At 27.5% G+C, this 23,241-nt stretch overlaps 1 protein-coding gene across 2 annotated transcripts in view; it reads right to left on the bottom strand.

Annotated features, from left to right (window-relative positions):
* LOC136976175 (apoptosis-resistant E3 ubiquitin protein ligase 1) overlaps positions 1 to 19,784 on the bottom strand; it is a 96,931-nt gene extending 77,147 nt beyond the window's left edge. For both annotated transcript variants that reach the window (XM_067271401.1, XM_067271411.1), the window contains exons 1-2: positions 19,727 to 19,784; positions 10,561 to 10,808 (exon numbers count right to left, since the gene is read on the bottom strand). In XM_067271401.1, the coding sequence (XP_067127502.1) occupies positions 10,561 to 10,756 (196 nt within the window). In that variant the 5' untranslated portion in view covers positions 10,757 to 10,808; positions 19,727 to 19,784. The remainder of the gene's footprint in view (positions 1 to 10,560; positions 10,809 to 19,726) is intronic.
* Between the last annotated feature and the right edge of the window lie 3,457 nt (positions 19,785 to 23,241).

Below are 23,241 nucleotides of genomic sequence, written 5' to 3'. Positions count from 1 at the left end.
CCTGGAAATCATAACTGGAAAATCTTTAAAATGTAAATAAATAAATCTAATATAAAATAATACATTTTAATTATTTTTTTGTTAATTGGCTATTCTATCCAATTCTTTTAACTAGCTTTGTCACAACAGTTAGACACAGAAGACCACTTTTTACTCCTTTAATCCTTTATTGAAATCAAAATGCATTTCAGACTTTTTTAGTCCCTCTTCAGTCAATTTTATAATTATTACTCCTACATTGGGACTAAAAAAGTCCGAAATGCATTTCGATTTCAATAAAGGATATTATAAGGAGTAAAAGTGGTCTTCTGTGTCTAACCGTTGTGACAAATCTAGTTAAAAGAATTGGATAGAATAGCCAATTACCAAAAAACGATAATGGATTCTACTAGTTACGAAGCAAACAATAATAATACATTTTAATGTCTTAGACAGTCTCCTTTAATGATAAAAGACCCATTCATAAATGGCTGGATGGCCAAGATGGTAAAAGTATTGGTCTACTGCTTGAGGAACCCAGATATATCAGATTCTCTCTCTCTGTTCCCCATCCCCTTGCAAGCTAGAGTGAATCCACAGCAAAAGTAAAAAGGCTCTCTTAGCAATCATGCAATAAAAAGAATGAGGAATAAAAGACTGCTCCACTTGACCATACTATACTGCTGTGTGAACCTTATAAGCAAATAGTTTGTAACATTTTTAAAGCCATTCTAATGTAAATATTGCATCATCTTTAGATAAATTCTGAAAATATGACATCTCTGAAAGAAATACACAAATGTAAATTTGTTTCTAAATTTATATTTGATCTATTTACTTAAGGGATAATTTTAAAATTTAATACTAAATTCATAAATATTAACATGGAAATAATGTTTCCGTTTAGTACTCTTTCTTTTATTATATCTGAGATGATAAATGAATACAGCATTAGGAGCAATCTAGTTAATTGAATTCTGTCTACTCAAATTAATTACTTGTAAATTGAAAATCTTCGTTTACAATGGTCTAATCCAAAACACTGAATGCAAATTGAATATATTTCTTAGTTATACAATACATAAAAAGTTACAACATTACGTATACTAACTTCTAATGTTAATATATTAATGTATATAATAAACAACCTTTAATGTGACAATTAATTATTCTTAAATAACAAAATAAATAATTGGGCCGCAATTTGAAAAAAATTGTACACCTATAAATTTTCACTGTTGTCCGTCCATTGTCTGTCTCTCCTTAATCTCGAGAACAGAGTTAGATAGATGAAAGATGAGACCAGATAAGGAAACCTTAGGGGAAGGAAGCCCCAATTAACTATATATGAACTTCTGATGTAAACTGGAAGTCACATTATTTCAATTCAAAAATTTTCCCCTGAAAGGTGTTAGATAGATGACCAGCATAACTTTCTTTACTGATAAAGGAAAAGTATGATGTACAGGGACAAGTCACTATTAATTTGAGGTGGAGAACATATATTTTTAATCATATTTTTAATTTACACAATAACTAATTACTTGTATATTTATATTTGTATCTTCTGCACAACAAAATATCCATTTAAAAGTATAAAAGTTTATTTTCATTAAAACTTTATCCTCCTTTTTCTTCTTTTTTTTATGAAAAAAAAATTTGTTTATGCTTTAAATTTTTTTGATGAACCTGCTGTAATTACAAAAAAATCATTTAAAAATGTTTTAAGATGTAAAAATAAACTAAGGCAATGTTTATTTTAGAAATAAATCTTTTTGTAAGTTTTATAATAAAAAAAAAGAATCCATAAAGGACTTTTTGTAGCCAGAAATAAAATTTTTTATATGGTTCATTGCCAATTTCTATTCCACACTTTTTATATTAACAATATTTCTTCATCTAAATAATAAATTTATTGGAAGAATAAAATCGGTGGATATTGAAGGAAGAATAAAAAGTGTTTGGTTCTCACAATGTAAGGACAGAAAATGATAATGCTGTTTGTTTTCATTCTTTGCTTTCTTTAAAGATTTAAAATTTTTTTTCATTCTTGTGAAGACGACATTTTTTTATACTTAAAGCAGTAGTTCTTAATCTTGGGTGCAAGCACTTAGGAGAATGCAATGTGATCTTTCTGGGGTGTGAAACTTCTACATGACATTTTTCAAGGATAAAATATTTTCCTTTTTTATTTATGTTGTGGTTTTTAATAATTTTTTTTTACTTTCTCAATGTAAACTGAGATTTTTAAAAAAATAAGATTATAATAAAAATGTAATTTTGTATTGTTACAATTTTATGTTTTTCTGTTGTAAATCCATAAAATTAAATATTTTTATATCAATGAATGAGCATGAAGTCTCTTCCTTGATTAATTAAGTTGTCTAAGTTAAATGTAGTCTAAAATATATGCAAGAAAATGAGATAACCATATTCCTTAAATTAGATATAATGATCTTTTAAGGAATGTGAGAATATATTTTAAAAATTCAATAGATGAAGGCAGAAGAAAAGGTTAAGAATTACTGCTTTAGTTTTAGATGGTCATGTAAATAAAAAAAAAGTCTGCACTATCATAAATAGTTACAAATGAATCTAACATGTGTATTTATGCAATTAAATTGTATAAACCTAAATTAATATAAGTAATATAAAATTTACATTAAACAGCTGATCTATTTTCTGTTTATTGTGAAGTCAATTACTCAATTTAAGCCACTCCAATTCCAAATAGTATTTGAATTTTTCAAAAAAAAGCTTAAGTTGTCCTTATTTGAACATTATACAAGCTAATATTTATTTGTCTACTTAGATTAGATTAACGTTTAATTGAATGAATACCATATTTTTTGTTGTTTTCAACAACAAGATGGTATCGTATAGATATCGTATATCAATGGTACATGATATACGATACTATACCAATATATAAACTACTAATGATTCAGTTCAGGTACTCAACATTCATTAAAAGAAGCATTTTCATATAAACATCCAACCATCCTCTGCTTAACAACTTAATTGAGTTGCAAGCTGAAAATGCTTCTTTTATTACTTTGTTTATTTACATATACTTGTGTATTATGGATGATAAAAGCTAAAGATCTAATGATTGTCTAGAGGAACAGATCTGTCACAAATAAGTATCTTCTAATCATTTCACAACTAATTTGTCATATTGAAACATAGTTTTTAAAAAATTACATTACTATTTTGAATGTCTTTGACAATAGTTGTGAAAATATTTCACACATGGCAAAATAATCATTTGGAAAATTTCATTAATGCAATGAAAGTTGTCATCCAATTAGAATACCTACAAATTTCGAATTAAGGACCTTTACAAAAATGTATCTATTATAAAAGCATTTTAAGGTTAAAAGAATAGAATATGATGTGACAAAATCTTGTTATAATTATACTGTTCTGAAATTGCAACAACTTTCTGATGACAACAAAATCTTATCCATCATCATCAATATTAATTTGTAATTCAAATTTAAGACTGTAATTTGTTGATTAATTTTTATAGGAGTTCTGTGTTGTGTTAAAAATTTATATCAAAAAATATATATATATAGATTTCAAATAAAAATAAATATAAAAGTATATTTTTTTCCACACACCAATATTGCAATGTTTTTATTTTTATTAATTCTCTTAAATACAAATAAGATTTTGGTGTAAACATAAAAAAACTAAGTATAATTTTTAGTATGTAAGCATATATGAAAGGATAATCTACAGCTTTTTGTGATATCATTCTCTTCTCTAGTGTTTTCAAGTTTCCTAATAATAAATTTCTAGGGACTCATCATAACAATAAATATGTTGTATTCTATTAAATTTAACTACTTTAATGAAGATAGAGTATGAAAACAAAATTCAATCATGCATCTCTACTTAAAAAACATCATATTTAAGATAACAACTACTTAGTTTGATTTGAATCTATCTTACAAAACTTTGTTAATATATTTAATTTTCAACTAAAAAAAAAAAATGATTATGAATTATAATAAACAAACAACCTTGAAAACCATCTGATAACTTTATATAATAAGTATTTTTAATCTTACTTGAATCATCACAATATCCACATATTAACATAAAATAAAATATAGCATCAGCTTACTAAAAAACAAAAGTGTGTTCTATTTTTGCACTCAACCTTTATGTAATTCAAATATTTCAAATGTATGTACTGGTATGTCCATCTTACATATAAACAGTTCTTGGTTAATTTAACTGAAACTATTATATTAGTGTTTGTTATTATTAAACACTTGTTCTTCATGTACTTCTTATTAACACAATTCACAACATTATAATCAATAATCATTATAAATAAATCCTATCATTGTTAAAAAATTCAATAAATTCATTAATCTACATGCTAATTATAAAGGGACTGAACAATGGTCTCAAAATACACAAAATTAATGTATTATTTTTCAAGAAAAGACAGCAGAAAGACCAGTGAACATTCTGTCTAATATCATTTTAATATTAAAGACTGAACTGTGTGATTGAAATTAAACAGATCTCTCTCCTAATTATTTAGTTTACAGAAAAAAAATTATGATATATAATTTAAACAGCCTCAAAGAAAAATTATTGTTAACTATCTGCTAGAAGAAAGTTAAATATACTCTTTTTCCAATATCTGTTGGAAAAGAAACCAAAAATTAAGTTATATTTGTTTATTATTTATAATAAAGTCAGGAACAAATAGGACAAACAGAATAGAATTATATTTAAAATGGAATAAATAAAAAATTTTTGTTCTATTTTTGGAGTTTCTTCAAACATTAAAAAAATAATAATTTCTCCTACACATGAAGAGCAAAATATTAAATAATTTTACCTCAATCTCAATTATATTCTATCATTTTTACAACCTCAACTTTTATAGTGTTGATATTACCAACCAAACCATTTATCTTCATTAAGAATTTGCTTGCTTAGAGATTTTAATTAAAAGAAAAGATAAAGATTCTATCTTAGAATAACATTTATGTCCAGTAACAAGATCTTTTTCTAAAATTCTCTGTTTGCATCATTTCTGATAAATATGATAATGAAACATTTAAAGTTAATGGCTTTTTTTTTAAAACTATTATTAAGCTTCATCCTATCCTTTGCTTTTAAGATACATAAATGATATTTTAAATGTATAAGAGAGATCCAGGTAAATTTTTTCTGGCATTATATATTACTTAAACAGCATTTAGTTTTATATACTTTATTCAATATAGCTTCCACACGCACACCGGGGTGTGTATACTAAATAAAATTCAACTTACTCGAGCCTTTAACCAGTGTGAAAAATAAATAAATACGACAAAACAAACGTTTTTGAACACCTTCCGTGTTCTTCATCAGGTAAATGCCTGGATTTCTTATTTTGTAACGGTGTTCCGGAATAAGAAATCCAGCCATTTACCTGATTAAGAATACAGAAGGTGTTCGAAAACATTTGTTTCGTCATATTTATTTATTTTTCACACCGGTTAGGCTCGAGTAAGTTTAATTTTATTTAGTATATTTTATTCATCATATTATCATACATAAATTCTTATCTCTCTTCTATTAAATATTTCCTTTGTAAATACTTCAATTGGAAAATCAGAAATTTGCTCGGGGTTTAAAATATATCATATACTTTGTACAGGATCCACAAGCATTAATTATTCTTTGTTCATTTCTCTAGTCTGAATCTCATAAAAACATTAACATTGTTTCTTTTATTTATAAAGTATCCCTTCCATTTTTGAAAAGACAGAAGATAAGAAGTTTAAGCATATTCAGCTTGTATTAAAATATGCAGATTATACAGACAAGAAATCTCTACATATCAATAAAAACTCTCAAAAATTTCTGTATTTACTTGTTAAATTACTCACTCTGTCTTATTTTTTGTGTTTAATCACTCATTTCATTTCATTGTTATGAGTGACTTTGACATATCAAAAATTTAAAATTTATCCCTGCCCACATTTATTTTAGAAAACTGTTTTCAAATTATAATTTTATTTTTTTAAAAATGCTTAATGCTTAAATGATATCATATAAATAAGCTTAAATATTTCCTCATTTTATACTGGAACAATATTTAGAAATTTGTACTGTGAGTTAATAAATACTTTTAAAGTTTCAAACTTTGATAGTTTGTTAGTATCAATTAAAATGACTGATGGTATTTTACATTAAAAATACATGGAAGAAATTAAAATATCTTCACATCTCCATCATGTCCAATCCACAGGAAGAAACTTCTGTAAAAAATATGCAAAACGGTTTAAAATGTTCACTTGTAATAAGCCAAAAATTAAAAATCAAATACACAGTTTCAATTAAAATGGCTAATGGTATTTGAAACTATGTACTTTATTTTTAATTTTTGGCTTATGACTAGTGAACATTTCAAAACTGTTTTACATATTTTTACAGAGACAGCCTCTAATAAAAGGTCATCTCTGTCAAAGAAAATTGTTCCTGGTGATTGAACACAACAGAGATATGAAGACATTTTCGTTTTTTTCATGTATTTTGAATTGTTAATAGTTTGTAGCCTTGGCAGGAATTTATTAATTCTTTGCTAAGTGTCTCTTCTTGGAAAGCAATCATCTGAAAATATTACCTTCCCTTTTGAGCCAGGAAGACAGAGCTGTGAGCCTATTTTCTTGAAAGCCAGCAAGATGCAAGTGAAAGCAAAGAAATGGCAACATACGAGCAAAAACAAGCTCCCACAACAGAAGAAAAGATAAAAAAGAAAAAGGATAAGAAGAGAGAGACACAGTGCCAGGACTAAATGGAAAGTAGAGCCATAAAGGTGAGCTCTCAAACAGTCCAGATAATATAGTGGGTATCCCTAGACTGTTATAATAATAATAATTCTGGCAATGTATGATATGTATAGTTTCTATTTAGTTTTGTACATATTAAATAAATATATTTAAGTCCATAAAGATATCCTTCTCTGCATAATTTGTAAAATACATTTTATGAGCCTATCTAAACTAAACTAAAATATTATAGACATATAATCATTCATTGCATAAAATATTATAGACATATATAAATATCAGATCAAACTCAACAGAGACCATCCACTTTGCTCAAAAGAAAAAGAAAAAAATAAGTAAAAATAACTTTACTCGAACATGCTATGTGAAGTGCTTGAATCAATTCATAATTAACTAGGTATGTTAGTTAAAATGTTTTGTCCCTGATTACATAACATCAAACTAATATCCTGTTACTAGAAATTTTTTATATTATTATAGTATTTATCTGAGTTATTACTTTTTGACATCACATTTATCATAACATCTAAGCAAAATCAGTTTTTTTCAGTATTTCTGTCTTTTTAATAATACAGATGTTTTTGACATATACAAAATATCTTCCTCAGGTAAAGTAAAAATAAAATGAAAACATTTAGAGCAATATATCATTTTTTTTTTTAAATATTCACTCATATGCTAAGCAAATATAAATAATGACTTTTACAGAAAAATGATAAAATTAAAAAACATAAAACTATAACAATATGAAAAATATAGGCAAAGGAAAGTTTAGCCTAGTGTAAGGTTATAATAAGCCAATGATCCGGTGGATAATATGCCAGCAGAAGTTGTGTTTCATAATTAATAAGGTTTCACAAATAAAAACATATTTCTGATGAAAAACATGTTTTAACAGATGTCTTCCCATTGTGGTGTGCATCCACCTTTTAATATATACCTGGAAAGCTCTGTATCCGTCTGCCCTTTATTAATAGCATTTTAATGCTCTAGTATATGAATAACAATGATGTATTAATTCTGATTCTAAACAGATTTTGTGTAGGAAACCTTATTCATAGAACAGTTAAGCCTGTAAACAAACCATTATAATTTTATTGAAGAATTTATATAATTATGAATTTATTTTTTTAAATTTAGAATGCTTTGATTAGAATTTTACTTAAACCAATACAGTGTGACCCTGATTTATGGGTCTACATCACTCTAGAAAACTACTCATAAATCAAAATCTCAAACTTTTCCCATTATTTCTTATGGTCAAAATTTTTATCATTCCAGCATAACCCAGTCACCTTAAGCATGTTCCTTAAATATTATTAAAGTGCTACAAAACACTTTTTTACTTGTCAATCAATGATTGTAAATGAAATAAAATAAATAAGTGCTGATTAAGTTATTCAGCAATGTAAAAGGAACTTAGATGAAATAAAACAATGTAAGTAAATATGGCTTAAGTAAATATGTAAGTTATCAAACTTCCTTTATTTAAGAAAACAAAAATTAATTTATTATAAATAAGAAAACACAGGTAAAATGGAGTAAAATAAAACTCTTTCAATTAATGAAATTATAATTAACGTTACAAGGTTTACTAATATAAAGTTCAGTTCCCTGCAGAATCATATTGAAACAAATAGCCTTTTCAAACAAAGACAATGTGAATAAAACAGAGAAAATAAAGACTGGAACCTACAGACAATGTAACATATGGAAATTTCAATCTTTGTTGCACTCACGATAAAACGTTTTATTCTTTTAAATATCAGTTGACACTTGTTGTATTCAATATTTTGTCTCATAAATGCAAGGGAGGGAGAGAGAGAAAATAAAATAGCTCATATAAAATTCTACACTAAGCACTCATAAATAAGGGTCACAATGTATTGTTTACAATATTTTAAAGATTATTTTTTTTACACATTGTTATGTATTCATGCTTACTTTTTTTATTTATTTATTTTATATTATATTATATTATGTAAAAATTTCACTTCTTTAAATTTATTTATTTATTTTTTATCTTTATCTTAGTTTTGTTTTAACACATTTAAAGTCCTTATATTTTTCAATTTGTTCAATATTAACTGTAAATGCTATTGCTTTCATTTGTTCTTGACAATATTATGATCAATAACAACTAAAATCATTAAATTCAGTTTTTAATGCTGCTCTTAAAAGCAAAATAAAAGAAACTATTTTAGACAGTCTACTGAAAAAGTGTATGTGTGTGTGGTTATTAAATTGATTAACTCTTTTGTCAATGTGAAGTACCAGCATGAGTGAAACATTTAATTTCACTCATGATATAAATATCATCTGCATTGGATTTGATCAATAGGGAAAAAATGAGCAATAAAAAAAAAATCTATCTGTAATAAATTACAGCAATTCAAAAATAAGGTTAAGTACTCACGCCAAGGATTACTAGCTTCTGGTAAAAGATTTCACTGAGATTTCCTTTTCAACAAGAGTGTCTATTTGCAAAAGCAAGGAGTTCCTATGGGCTCCCCACTATCTGCAGTCTTAGCTGAGCTCGTTATGAGAGAAATCGAGTGTAGAGTTTTCCACTCCCCTCTTGCCATCAGTTACCCGTCACTATATCTGTGCTGTCGACGATATCTTAATAATATGGGAGAACACAGAGGAGAAATTTTGCAAATTTATGCAGCAACTATCAGGCACATACCCTACGATCAATTTCACTTGGGAGAAAGAGCAGGATGAATCAATAACGTTCTTGGATTTGGACCACCCTCTATACGCATCAGCCGCATCTTTCAGCGGCTTCATTCTACCTATAACCCCTCTACCAAATCTACGTAGGTGCATCTGTAATGATTGTGACAAGCTAACCACTTTAGAAAAATTAGGAGTTTACGCAATACACCTAGAAAATCTGACAACAGGAGCTAGAACAAGATATATAGGAGCAACAACAAGAATGCTCGCTTCCTGCCTCGCAGAGCATCAGGACGATGTAGCCAAGAGAAAATGTACTACAGAGCTCGCTAAAAAGTTCTCGAGCAAGGCTACGACCCCCTGTAGTCAAGAACGGAAATAATAAAATGTTGCAACAATTGAAGGCTTGTGTTCATCTGGGAAGCGCTACTCACAGCTACTACAGAAGCATGCAATGTTCCCACCCTAGATCTACCCGGGGTGTGGGTAGCATTGTATCGGCGTTTAAACAACGAAACGCGTCTAACATCATATCGCCATCGCAGTGTCAATTCCACGCATGCGCCGCTCGAACTGTAGATTTAAGAATTCAAACACACCAAAATCTTTTTGCACGTTCTTAACGGAATTACCGGATGCCTGTTTTAAATTCAAAAATTCTGTTCTCCTTGGAACATTCTGCACATGCATTCTATTAAAATCGTTCTTTTCACCCGAAGACGACAATTATAAACTCGTCGAAAGTGCTTGTGTTAAAGCTAAATGAACTATTTTAATGCCGAACTCAGTGAAATCTTTTACCAGAAGTATGGCAATTCAATTGAAAATAAAACAAAAACCCAATTATTGCACAGTTATCAGGTCAAATATTAAATGTACAGTGTAAATACAGTAATAGAAAAACAACGTAAAAACCAAATGACATAGAATCAGTAAAACCCATTTTGTGGTATATAACCATTTAATTTAAATTTACTATAATATATTAATACAAAATTTGCATTAAAAATACTGCAATTAAAAAAAAGTAAGATACCAGCTTACTAGCATGACAAATATATATAAATTTAAAACTTTTTTAAATACTTACCATTTCCATAAATCTCTTTTCTATATTTTGCAATTCCAATGTCTTTTAACCATCCAAATACTTCAGATCTCTGATCATCTCTTATAGTTGTTTCATTATGATTAATAATCAAAAAAGTGATCACAAAAGCAGCTGTGCCATAGACTAATTGCACAGGAAGCATCGGACTAGATGAAATTCTGGGTGAGGATGGCATTTTTCTTCCAAATATCTAATTAATTTGGCCATCAGATTATTATTAGAATCACCTGTAAGAAATTAGATAAATGAATTGTAAAATTTTAAATGTTGCAAAATATTTTTGGAGCTTGAATAGCTGATTAGTAATGAAATAAACCTATATAACATGTAATTGTTCTATAAGATAATTTTATATTAAGCTTTTCATTCTGTTTATTGCAACTAAAACTTCCAAAAATATCAAAAACTATTATTAATTTTATATTCTATTCCATAGATTATTGAAAAAAATAGGTATCATACATTTATGATTTCTGCAGCCTTTATGTGATATTAACAATAATAATAATAATAAAATCTTATTATACATATAAAAATTAAGTATAATATTCCAAATATGCTGAACTTTATTTCTGTGTGTCTTGAAATTTATGAACTAATACTTAAAATTTATATAAATATACTTACCTATGTAAAACAACATGCTATATGTAACAAATAAGTCATAAAAAAAGTGATTAAAGAAATCAAAAGATTGTAATTACTGTATTAATATTAACTTATATATAAGTTGCTACTGCTCTATATAGTGCTCTATTTTAGTGCTCTATATACTTTTTTACTGCTCTATATAACTGTACTTCACAGTACCTGTAAAGTACAGTTTAGTTACTTTCCTCAAACAATCAATGTAAATTTTTATTATATATTTCATTTAATTTTATCATATTTATGTTATATGGGGACTTCCAAAAAGAATGCCACCATTTTAAATTACTATAATTATGTTAATTATTAGCCAAGTATGTTATAATATACATTTCAAACTGTCTGAGTTTCACACTTGCCCATTATAATTTCTCAATGCCTGCACTTCACAAGGTATGCATCCGACATATACCGAAATTCTTCCTAAGGTTGCTATGGCACATCTGTCATCAGTCCTTCCATGGCAGCGATAATTCTACAGTCAACGCATATTACTTGTGTATCACAATGATAAGTGATTCCAAATTTGAAAACTGCAAAATGCAAAACACCTTTTCTGTTTAGGAGTCACAATTTTCATTTATGACACTTCCTAAAGACAGACAAGATGTTTGAATGCAGAAACAAAACTCAAATAGTTATTCTATTGATGGTGTATGTTGCATACTTCTTGGATAATAATTAACATATTACAGTAATTAAAAATAGTAACTTTCATTTTAGAAGACCCTATATTAAAATTGAGAGAACTTTTAACTACTTTAGAAACTGCACTTGTGATAATACGAATGTCACATCAACACCTTTAAATGCTGTATAATTTTAATTATACTCTAACATTTTGATCATTTTTAATGACTTTTTCAAGGAAGAAAAAGACATTTTCCTTGTATTTTTGAGAATGTATTTTTCTTCCTTTTAGAAAGTCATTAAAAATGACCAAAAATGTTCGAGTATAATTAAAACTATACTGTATCGGAATCGAACAGCTGTTACCTGAAGATGGCCCATAAATTGGGCCGAAAACGTTAGTTTTATGTAATAAATTGTTTGTTCTCAGCGATAAGGTGTATTGTATGTTTCTACTGTATTCATTAAGAAGCTGAGTCTGAGCAGAAGATTAAAACTATACTACATTTACAGGTATTGGTGTGAAATTATTAGTAAGAGAGCCTTTAAAATAACTATTTACATAAAAGAAACTGAAATCTGTAATATCAGTGACTATTTTATGTATTTATGAAACATAAACCATCCAAATTTTAATATATTTCTAAACGCAAACTGATTTTAATTCATAATGATCTACATTTACATATATGATATACAACTATCAGAAATATAATCTGAAACATATGTTGGACAAGTTCACTTTACACTTCAAAAACAAAAATGAATTCTGATATTTCATTAAAAATAAACTAATTGTGCACTCATAATATTTATTTTGCTTTAAATTATAGCAGAAATGTATTATTAATTACTTAAAGATAAATTTAATATTTGAATCAAAGCATATCAACTAGACATATAAAGTTTTATCTTTTGTTCTATGAAATCTGATGTGGTCAAATATTTATCAGACTAATTTTTTTCCAACTAATGCATTTTAAATGAAATATCTTATTTACTTTCTCTTTTTCTTGAAAAAGATATGAAATTTCTACTAACAAATTCTATAAATTCCTCACAACAAACACAAAATCAATTTATATAACAAAACTTTAAATTCTATAAAGATTACTGAAAATATGCAATTCATAAGAATAAATCAGAAAATATTTAATTCAATAAATAATTAATTAATTTTTCATTACTAAATAGTTGATTGTAAATACTTACTTAAAAATAAATACCGTTTAAACTAAACAATTCAATAAACCCTTAACTGATAAATATAGAAAAGCAACATAAGAGATAGAAATATTTTAGTAATATCACCTATTCTTGCAAGAATGTAGCAAGATTTCAAAATAGAATTTCGATAGAATTCATATTTCAGGTGAAAGTAAATAACTATTTTAAAACGTATATTTGTTGACTTTACTAGGTTATGTTAAGCGAATACATTCATTTCATGCTATTAGCTAACATATTTTCAGTTTCGAATGCAAATATTAAATTTATGTACACATTATATATATTTATACATATATATACATCTACAGAGTTATCTATTTACTATATTATCAAGAGAGATATCTGATTAAATTCATATTTTTGTAGAGAAATGATAGCAAAAAACTTTTAGATATAAAAACAAAAATTTAGTTTCCAAATAACTTTTGTAATTGTTTTTTAATTCCAAACTATGTAATTAAATATCGTAAATATCTGTTCCATTTTTTTATATTATTATTAAACTAAAAATACATCTTTGAATACGTAATATCAATATCACGTATGGCATTCACACAAAACAGATGTCACATTACAGTTGTTTTACTCATCACACCAGTTACGTAACTACAAATATCGTCTTTAAATGTTACATTTTTCAAACTGTCAATTCAATATTGAATTCTTAACAAGAAATTTAAGTTTTATATCATTTGTTAAGGATTTACAGCTATATAAAATTTTCCTGCTTTAATTAATTGATATGTTGTTTACATAAAAATCTATAAAACTCTAACATTAAATATTAACTCTTGCTTTTTATTAATTATTAACAAACTTATTCATATTTTATGTTAATCTGTAATCAAAACATTAAAAAAAAATTAATAATAAAATACATATAGTATTCGAACTTTCAAATAAATAAAAATATTTAAAATATAAAATTTTGTCATTATATCATATTATAATATCTACTGTGTTCCTTTAAAGATAATTTCAGAAAGACTATATTAATTTTTTAAAATTTTACATATTTTATAAATATATTTTTAACTCTTTCCACACTAAACACTAGGGTTTCTCATTTCCCGGTCTTTTGCTTGTTGCGGGATTTCGGGGAAAAAAGTGAACTGTTTCCTGGGATATAATTAATTATTTTTAAAATATAAAAAATATCTTGAAATTGAATGATATAATTATTTTTCATTTTAAAAAATAATTTAATACATTCTGCAATTTTCAAATCATAATATTAATAATACTGTGTAAAATATATATTAAAATTACCTTTGAATTACGTAGAAATTTTCACAAATAGAAAAAATTTATTAAAGTTTGTTGGAAATGGCTTACAAAAAAAATGCCTTTGAATTGAGTTGAAAATTTAAAGAAAAAATGAACTTAGATCAAACTTCTAACTTAAAAAGTAATTTTCATTTTTTAAATAAAACATAACACAAAATATTATTGTAAGTTTTTACAAGATTTTGAAAACCAAAGATGGTCAATACTCCAATCAGTGAATATGGTTATTATTTTAATAATGAAAAGTCTCGCTACTGAAAATGCCCTTCCTAATTCAATGGATGTGGGTGGAATAGTCTTTAATGCATTTAAGAGAAGACAAATGTTATGTGTTTTTTCACCCATAGCGTCGATGATTTCTAGTTTGTTTTTTAGATGCATTGCAGTACTTCTTTTGCTCTTTCTCTTCTCAAGTATTCTTGATTTGTCTACTGCTGCCTTAATAGCGGTATCAATCTTATAGCCTGATAATTTGGCAGTTCGTTTGGCTTTAATAATGAGGTTTATGAAGAAATACTTCATACTTGCAGACTTCATACTCGTTTGTATCCTTGCCCAATTTGACAACTTGGCATTATGCAGTTATTGAAGCTACTGGGCATAGTTAAAATTAAGACAGCATCAGTGCAATTATTCAAGATATTACATGCAATTATTCTGACAAGTAAAGAATTTTCAGAGTCCTGCCATAACAAGCAAAAATTTTAAAAACTAATAAGCAGGCTTAAAATTAATAAATACAAATGTATTCTGACAGTTTGAGTTAATTATATTTCTATTTTCAGAATTTCCTCAACCTTAACACAAAAGAAGAAAAAAGTGAACTTTTAAGAAATTTGTGGGATTTCCTGGAATGAGAAGAATTTCCCAAGTTAAAAAGTTACCGGGATCCCGTTTGAGAAACCCTACTATACACATTAAGATCTTTCATGCCCATTGCAGATTTAGTCAGATGTAGAACATAATACCCTATTGATAAGAGACAGAAACTGACATATCCAGGACAAACTATCCATGAAAATTTCCACTTTTCCAACCTTGACATGAAATGGTTTTTCACAGCAGCAGATTGATGCTTTTAACACAATAACTATCCGTCCATAAAACATTAATATCATACATATGCATACTTAAAACATCTATCAAATTTCAGTAATGACACTTGCTAAAATACAAGTCTGTTTCAATACAACATACAATACAATATAATATCAATAACAAACTCAAACATTTAAATAGCTACTACTTAAAATATATAAAAAATTTAGTGTAACTATTTTTAATAGGCACAATAATTGTCAATTTTTTTTATTCATAACTTACATTTAGATGTAATTATTATGCAAAACAATATCTGTATTTTCCTTATATACACATTGAGAAAACAATATTAAAAAATTTAAATTTTCTAGAAATTATATTTAATATTTTTAGAAGTATTTTCAAAAATAATGTTTTCTACCTCTAACAATGGCATAACTTCAAATAAAAATTAACTCATCCTTTACATTTTAAATTTAGACAACAGAATTATCAGTTATAATAAAAGCTCTTATCTATAGATAATTTTATAAATTACAGTTATAAATTATTAATTATAAAGGTTTGTATCATAAATAAATTAAGAACAAGCTTATAGACCCAATAATGTTTCAACCATCAATTAAAGAAAAATGGCCTTTTATGCTAGCATACGCCAGACATTTTTACTTCCCCGAATCACCTCCACTCACTGAAAACAGAGCAAATCATTCCAGAGATAGATGAAGCAAGTACAAAAGAAGATTCTAGTACTCACTGATTTACTGATGCAAAAATAAATTCAAAGTATTCCAGTGATCAAATGCTATAGCATACAAGTCATTTAACTTCTATGAATTATTATTATTTATTATTAAAAAAGAATTAACTAATGCACTAAATAAATATAAAAAAAGCAGTGTGAAGTTCTTTAATAACTCTAGAAAACAAGAATTTGATGATAAAAATTTATCATTGAATTCTTTTATGTACTAATTAATTCTTGTATCCAAATTCACTAACCATATTAACTTCTTACTTAATTTCCAACCACTGATGATGAATACAACTTCGAGAGAGAAACAATCTGGAATACTTACAATAAATATAACAATATAATATTCAGGTTATTACTTCAACTTTTTGTATTCAGATTAGTAGAATGACAAGTAATACAACAAGAACTAGGTCATTGTCTACCTTTCATTTATAATATTTTAAATATATTTCTTCTATTTATCAAAATATCTAAAAATATAGATACCGATTCAAAATAAAACAAAAATTATTTTTATATACAATTTAACTAATTTTATTGTATACTTAAAATTTTCTTATTTTGCAATTTATTTTGACAGTTGACATGTGATCTAAATTCTGTCATTTGTAAAAGTCTAACATCGCACTCCAGTAAACTGGAAGTGCTACAATTATTTCTCTGTTGGTTCTGAAATTTAATCAAGATTTAAAGTACTTACAGCATATTTTGAGTTGAAAGTTCTTGTATAAGTTCAACTGAAAAAACTGTAGATTAATAATTGAAAAACTAGATTAAAGAAAAATTTTAATTATCTTAGCCATAAAAATTGACAAATAAATAAATGTTTAAATAATTTTAAATGATACATGTACACTCAAAATACATTTATTTTTGAATCTACACTAAAAAAATTTCCTGTTTTTAATTTATTAACCTATAAATTAGCCTATATTCATTATAAAGTTACTCAATATTTTTGACATAAAAATTTAGTTATATTCATGTTTTAAAGTAACATTATTCTTTAGCTTTTCAATAAATGTTTTGTCTATTTAATAGATATTTTTTTCTGTTTGAATTTCAAATATTTAAATTTTTTTTAAATAACAAATTAAGAGTAAAAATATTTATTAAGAAATTAAACTGTTATAAATATAAATTAACTTGTACTTGATATAAATTACTAAATAAAATAAAACTGTGTCAAATAAAACTTGTATATTTTGATATGTGATAATGAATTACTTATAAATGAAATAAGTAAGAATTAAACGTAATATTTAAATTACATTTTTAAGGAATTTAATGTTTTTTTATTTTTTCTCAAATACAAAAGTAAAACTATCTTGTTTAAGAAATTAAATTATTTTTACTTAACACACTGGGAAGGAACTTTATCCTTCAGATTAATCTATGTCCTTACTGACAGTTCAGGATTAAGAATTATTGGGTTTAGCTTGGTTTGATGGGATACTATAACACAACAAGAGATGATCTGCCAAGAGGGTTGTCTCTAGGAGGACTTTCTATAGGAAACTGATCACTATTTAGATGTCAGACACATGAAGACAAACCAGAAAACTCCACTTGGCTAGCTCATTGGTGAAATGCAAACTCACATCAACAGCTATTGTTGTTTGAATTAAATATTATCATGCTGGAAAACTGTGTAAGATTTTTTCTTGTTAATATATGGTAGGTTCAAAACCTCTTAGAGAATCTTCTTAAATAAATATCTAGTAAATTCTCACCTTTAGAACAGGTGACTTAATGAAGATCCAGATGGAAGGTTGAAAATGTTAGTCATTCTAAAGGTGATAATTTACTAAAGATTTATTTAAGAGATTCTCTAAGAAATTTGAACTACACTTCAACTCTAGTCTGAGAAATTGTGAATAGATCAATATATGACAGTTCCAGCTTTAGATTTTTGTGACTACAACCAACTACTGATATTCAGTAGTTTTATCCACCTGCCATTGGTGGGCCAAGAATCAGAAGTTAATCAATTAGCATTCATTTCATTTAAAATATATGAACATTTATTGGTTAACTTTTGATTCTTCTTACTACTGTGAATGGAACTGTTAATGGCATTTAAATGATTAGAAATTATATTTCAATTAAAGTTATTTTCTAGATATTTCTAAGTTGTTTAAAATTTAATAGCAATTCACAACACTTTTATAAATTTGTGATACATTTTTAATACTTTTTCCTTATGAAAGTGAAGCAAGAATGATTTCGATACTTAAATATTAATAAAAATTAGGCTATGTTTCTAAATCATTCATGCATTTCAAACTCTGTTTCAATTTTGTTTTAATTTTTATATCAGTTTCATTCAAATTTAAGAAAAAATCTTCAAAAAATTTCCATTTTTAAACAATTCTTTCATTATTTCAAAAGGTATTCATTTTAACTATTTCATTTAAAAACATTAAGAAGACCTTTCTTCCAAACCCATTGCAAGTCTGGCCAGGTTCACAATAGCAGCAACCAAGCAACCAGGAACAGTGCTCAACCCATCGGGGGCAGACCACCGCCAAATAATTCCCAGAGTTTCTCAACCAATCCAGATTGGTTCCCCAGTCCCCCAAAGCAATAGGTCAGCACCTTAACTTCCTAGTCATCATTACTTCAAAAGCAATCAAATCAAGAAAAATCCATTTCTCAAGCTTTACATCAGTAAAACCTTTATTTTCATAAAAATATTCTTGAATTTTTCAACTTTTACAACTTTATTTTAGCAAGTCAAGAAAATATGTAAAAATTAATGCTTTTCTTGATTTTTTAAAGTTATAAAATCCTTACTCTTTTAAAACATTTTCATATATTTTTTAACAAACATAACATCAAACGAAACCCGAGATCATAAGCAAATATACCAACAACTGCCGTAGACGATCGGGCTATATTTTGGATAAATGATTATAGATTAGAAATAAATTTGGCACTAGAGTTAGGCGTTAGGTGCCATCTAATTAATTATTAATTTTAATAAGAGATGGCGCTTAACACCTAACTCCAGTGCCAAATTTATTTCTAATCTATAATCATTTATCCAAAATTTGGCTTGATCATTTATGGCAGTTGTTGGTGTATTTACATTTTTGAACTTTTTATAATTTTTATTAACCCAATTTTCATAGAATTAAGAAAGATTTATTTAAAAAACTTTGAATTATTTGTTTAAATTAAAAAAAAAAATAAAGTCTGAATGTCCCATTTCAGTGTTGAATATGAAATCAAACCACACCCCTAATATATAATCCATTATTACATTTATTCAGTTATGTAAACAGGTAGCTTATGTAAATTATTTTTGTTAAATATTTCACATGTTTATGTATTATATCATTTTTTAATGTATTTGCAAGGAATCTCATTACAGACTCCTATCAATCAGACAAGTTTATGAATTTTTTATAAAATTATTGACTTTAATTAAATTCCTTTTTTAAATATTTGACAACTAATTAAACAATTTTGTTCACTTCTAATTACTTATCGCGAAAATTTCATTTAATTTAATATTTTTTAATTGATAACAAAAATATTCCAACTTACTATTTTGATTGCCAAACGATCAGACGATTCATAACTCCGCTTTGATTGAAAATTTTACTTGCTGCCACCTGGCGGGTAATTAATATGCTTATAAATTGATTTTATTTATTATTGAAATAATGTTTAATATAAAATTTTAAAAATTACTAATTATAAATATTTGATAGATTTTTCATTTTTTTGCTCTTTACTATTAATTAAGAAGGCCTATAAATAAATATATATATATATATATTAAGCATGACGGCCGGATGGTCGAGCGGTTAAGGTATCAGCCTACCCATCTGAGGGTTCGGGATCTAATCTGAAAGGGTCTAAAGATATATTGAGCCCTGTCTCTCATCATCTGGCCTTTCCATTGTAGGCCTGGATGAAGCCATAAAGGGCTTGCTGAAAAGGCCTTCTTAGTGCCTTTGATCAGACTTACACAGGGAGTTACCGACGAGGCCCTAAATATTTGGAACAAACCTTCCTTGAAGAATTCCTGGGGTTGTTCCCGTATTAGATTCCGTGTTCTTCAGTAAGATCTGCGCCTTTTCGATGATCCTTGGAAAAGATGAAGCTTGCTATAGGCTGCAAGAGATAAACTGGATCAGGGCCGTCTCTATGTTAGTTTGTTTTTCAGCGCCCGATCATTAAGTTTAAATTTTTTTAGCTTTATAAATTTCACAAAAGGGGTCTATCGTAATAGACTATATTGCTTCCACCAACACTTCTACTCTAATATTATTACTTTTTTTTTACGATGTTGGCGCCCCGAAGCCATTTCATCCCTAGGCCGTTTGCCTCTTGTGCCTAAGTTAGAGCTGGCTCTGATCTGAATCTATATAAAAAAGCACGACAATCTTAACATCGCTAACTAATCATATATTTTATATCAATATTCATTTTTATTTTGCCAGCTTTGCTCGGAAAACGATATTTTAATTGGGACATAATTATTGGTAGTTGAAAACGTTTTATTGTGTCATCTTCTAGTGAGGAAAACAGTATATTGGATATTCAGATTATAATATGTCTTATCTCTAAAATCGATTTCTGAAGGAAAAGGAAGGAGAGGAATAAAGAGAATTGATTAATTGCAAATTTTCAAATCTTTCTTTGATTTCAAGATTAAGTTTTGGAATAGCTTAAGACTAAAGATCTTATTACTTTGCTAGGTACAGTAAATATTTACAATTTTAGCTGTTTCTTACATATTCCAACATGTTTATAACCGATCAAATATTTTACAATTAAACTGACATTATATTTAAGTTACTAACGCTAAAAAGTTACGCTAAAAAGGCGTGATATTTAGGGGAATACAAAAAATAAATATAAAATACTTATTTTATGCTTTCCACAAAATAACTAACACTACAGGGATATACAGGGAGTCTAGAAAGTCGCGTTATTTCTATTTTTTTTCTTTTCTTTTTTTTTTTTTTTTTTTTTGTTCTTGTAAAAGAGAACATCAGTATGACCTCTATTATTATTATTACAACAGTGTCTGATGCGTCGCCGAATTTTCCGAAATTTTTTAAAAAAATAATTTGGTGTTAGAAGAGAAAATGCTCCTATTACTGAATTCTTCAACTCTTCTGTCGGCTGATAACACTGTTGATTGACTTTCTTCGGAAACAGTTTATCCGAGCGCCTGAAGACACTTAATGTAAAATGAATGTTGAAAGACGACGATGTACTGTACGCTATTCCTGCCTCCACCAACAGAAGATAAAGTCACTATTCCCAAATGGAATGCTTCGGAATCATGGCCAACCCATGATTCCGAAGCAGCTCCGGCATATCTCCTATGGTCATCAGAGTCCTGGCTACACCAGACAACAGCCTGTGAGGCTTCGTCAAGAAGTCAATCAACACGAAAGGTAAATAACAACAAAAATTAAAATAAAAACAATATTAAAACCTTGGTTATTTTAGTCTACCATCACCATGTTTTACGCGATACTCGGATGATATGGGATGGCTTAATTTCTTTTGTCAGGTAGACAGAAAGTCATATTTTTCAATAGAAAAGTCTTGCTGACTTCCGCCTGAACGAACAGATAATTTAATTAAAACATTCAATTTTTTGTAGTGTTAACTCTAACATATTATTCACAGCGGAATATGAAATGATAATCGGCCAACCAACCAAAAGATAGATTAAATATTTAAACATCGGCACCCTCCAAGAACCCTAAAAATATATTTTGCGCTCGCTAGTAACTTTGTATAAGTAATTTTTCTATTCGAATGCTACCGTCCCTCTGGTCAGATAGAAATGGGACCAGTTGTGGGCAGGAGGTTGAAGTTAATTTCACCACAAGTAGCCCTTGACCTTCTCCTGGGTGAAAGGATAGTCCACGAAAAATTTCATTGCATTTGCTCAAACCTCGTAGTGAAATGCATAAAGAATAAGTTAGCAAACTTTCTTTTAAAGATGCAATATTTTTTTCGTTTCCGATTCTTTTCTATCTATGGTCACTAAAAATTCCTTTTCATGAGTTCGAAAGGTCAACAATGAACGTAATTGAATAGTGAAGGACTGTAATGAAAGACCCGACATCTTCAGGTCAACTAAAAGTTACTGCAACGCAAAATTTTCTTAAGTTTTGTCTTGTCCCTTTAGAATTATGATTTTTGTTCTTCCTGTGGACTTCTGAGTCGACCTGAAATAGAACACATCCTCAGAGCGGTAGCTGACGTCTGCATAGTTGCTGCAGTAAAGGCAGGTAGATTCAGGTTTCAGTTCAGATTAGGAGCCAGTGGATGAGTGGATAAAACCACTGAACATTTATAGTTGGTCATATATTCGCGTCAGGCTAAAAGGATGACCACGTAAAGTTTTTTGGGTTTCTTTACGTTAGTAACACCTAAACAGGGGCAAATTTCCCAAAAAAGACTTCTCGGGAGGCATTCCTTTCTGCAGATCACCCATGTGTCGCGTTGCCATAATTGAATACAACCATTTAATCAAGAGTGTGAGAAATTTTTCATATGCGATTTGTAATGGATAAGCTGAATCACGTTTCTTAATATCAAGAATATGCATACTAGTGACCGAATGCATAAAACCATTAAATACTGCGTCACGTAAATAGGTTGGTGATATGAACATTTTTTGGTTTTCTTTACATGTTTAACATCTGAATAGAGGCTTGTTTTCCACAAAAAGTTCTCACGAAAGATATTCCCTTGGCAGATTGCCTATGTATTGTGTTGCTGTATTCCATCAAACAAAACAAGAATAGGATTGGACTAAATTGACAAAAAGTGACAGCTTCTTCTTCAGATTTAATTGTTAAGGGGAAGAAAATCCATTGTCTAGAGACATTTCTAATGTATTTATGATAAATAAACAAAAATTTCTAAATAAAAATTTATTTAGAAATAATATATTTTATATGTATAGATGTTACAGTAAAAACCCGTTTTTAGTTAAAACGCGTTTTAACTAGTTAAAACTAGTTTTTACTGGATGTCTTTGTTAAAACCCGTTTTGTCTAGTTAAAACTAGAATTTACTGCTGT

Source organism: Centruroides vittatus, unplaced genomic scaffold (genome assembly GCF_030686945.1).
Source record: "Centruroides vittatus isolate TY-2023 unplaced genomic scaffold, ASM3068694v2 contig_1109, whole genome shotgun sequence".
Taxonomy (NCBI): domain Eukaryota; kingdom Metazoa; phylum Arthropoda; class Arachnida; order Scorpiones; family Buthidae; genus Centruroides; species Centruroides vittatus.
The sequence above is the reverse complement of the archived record's forward strand: the minus strand, read 5'-3'. Positions and strand labels throughout refer to the sequence as shown.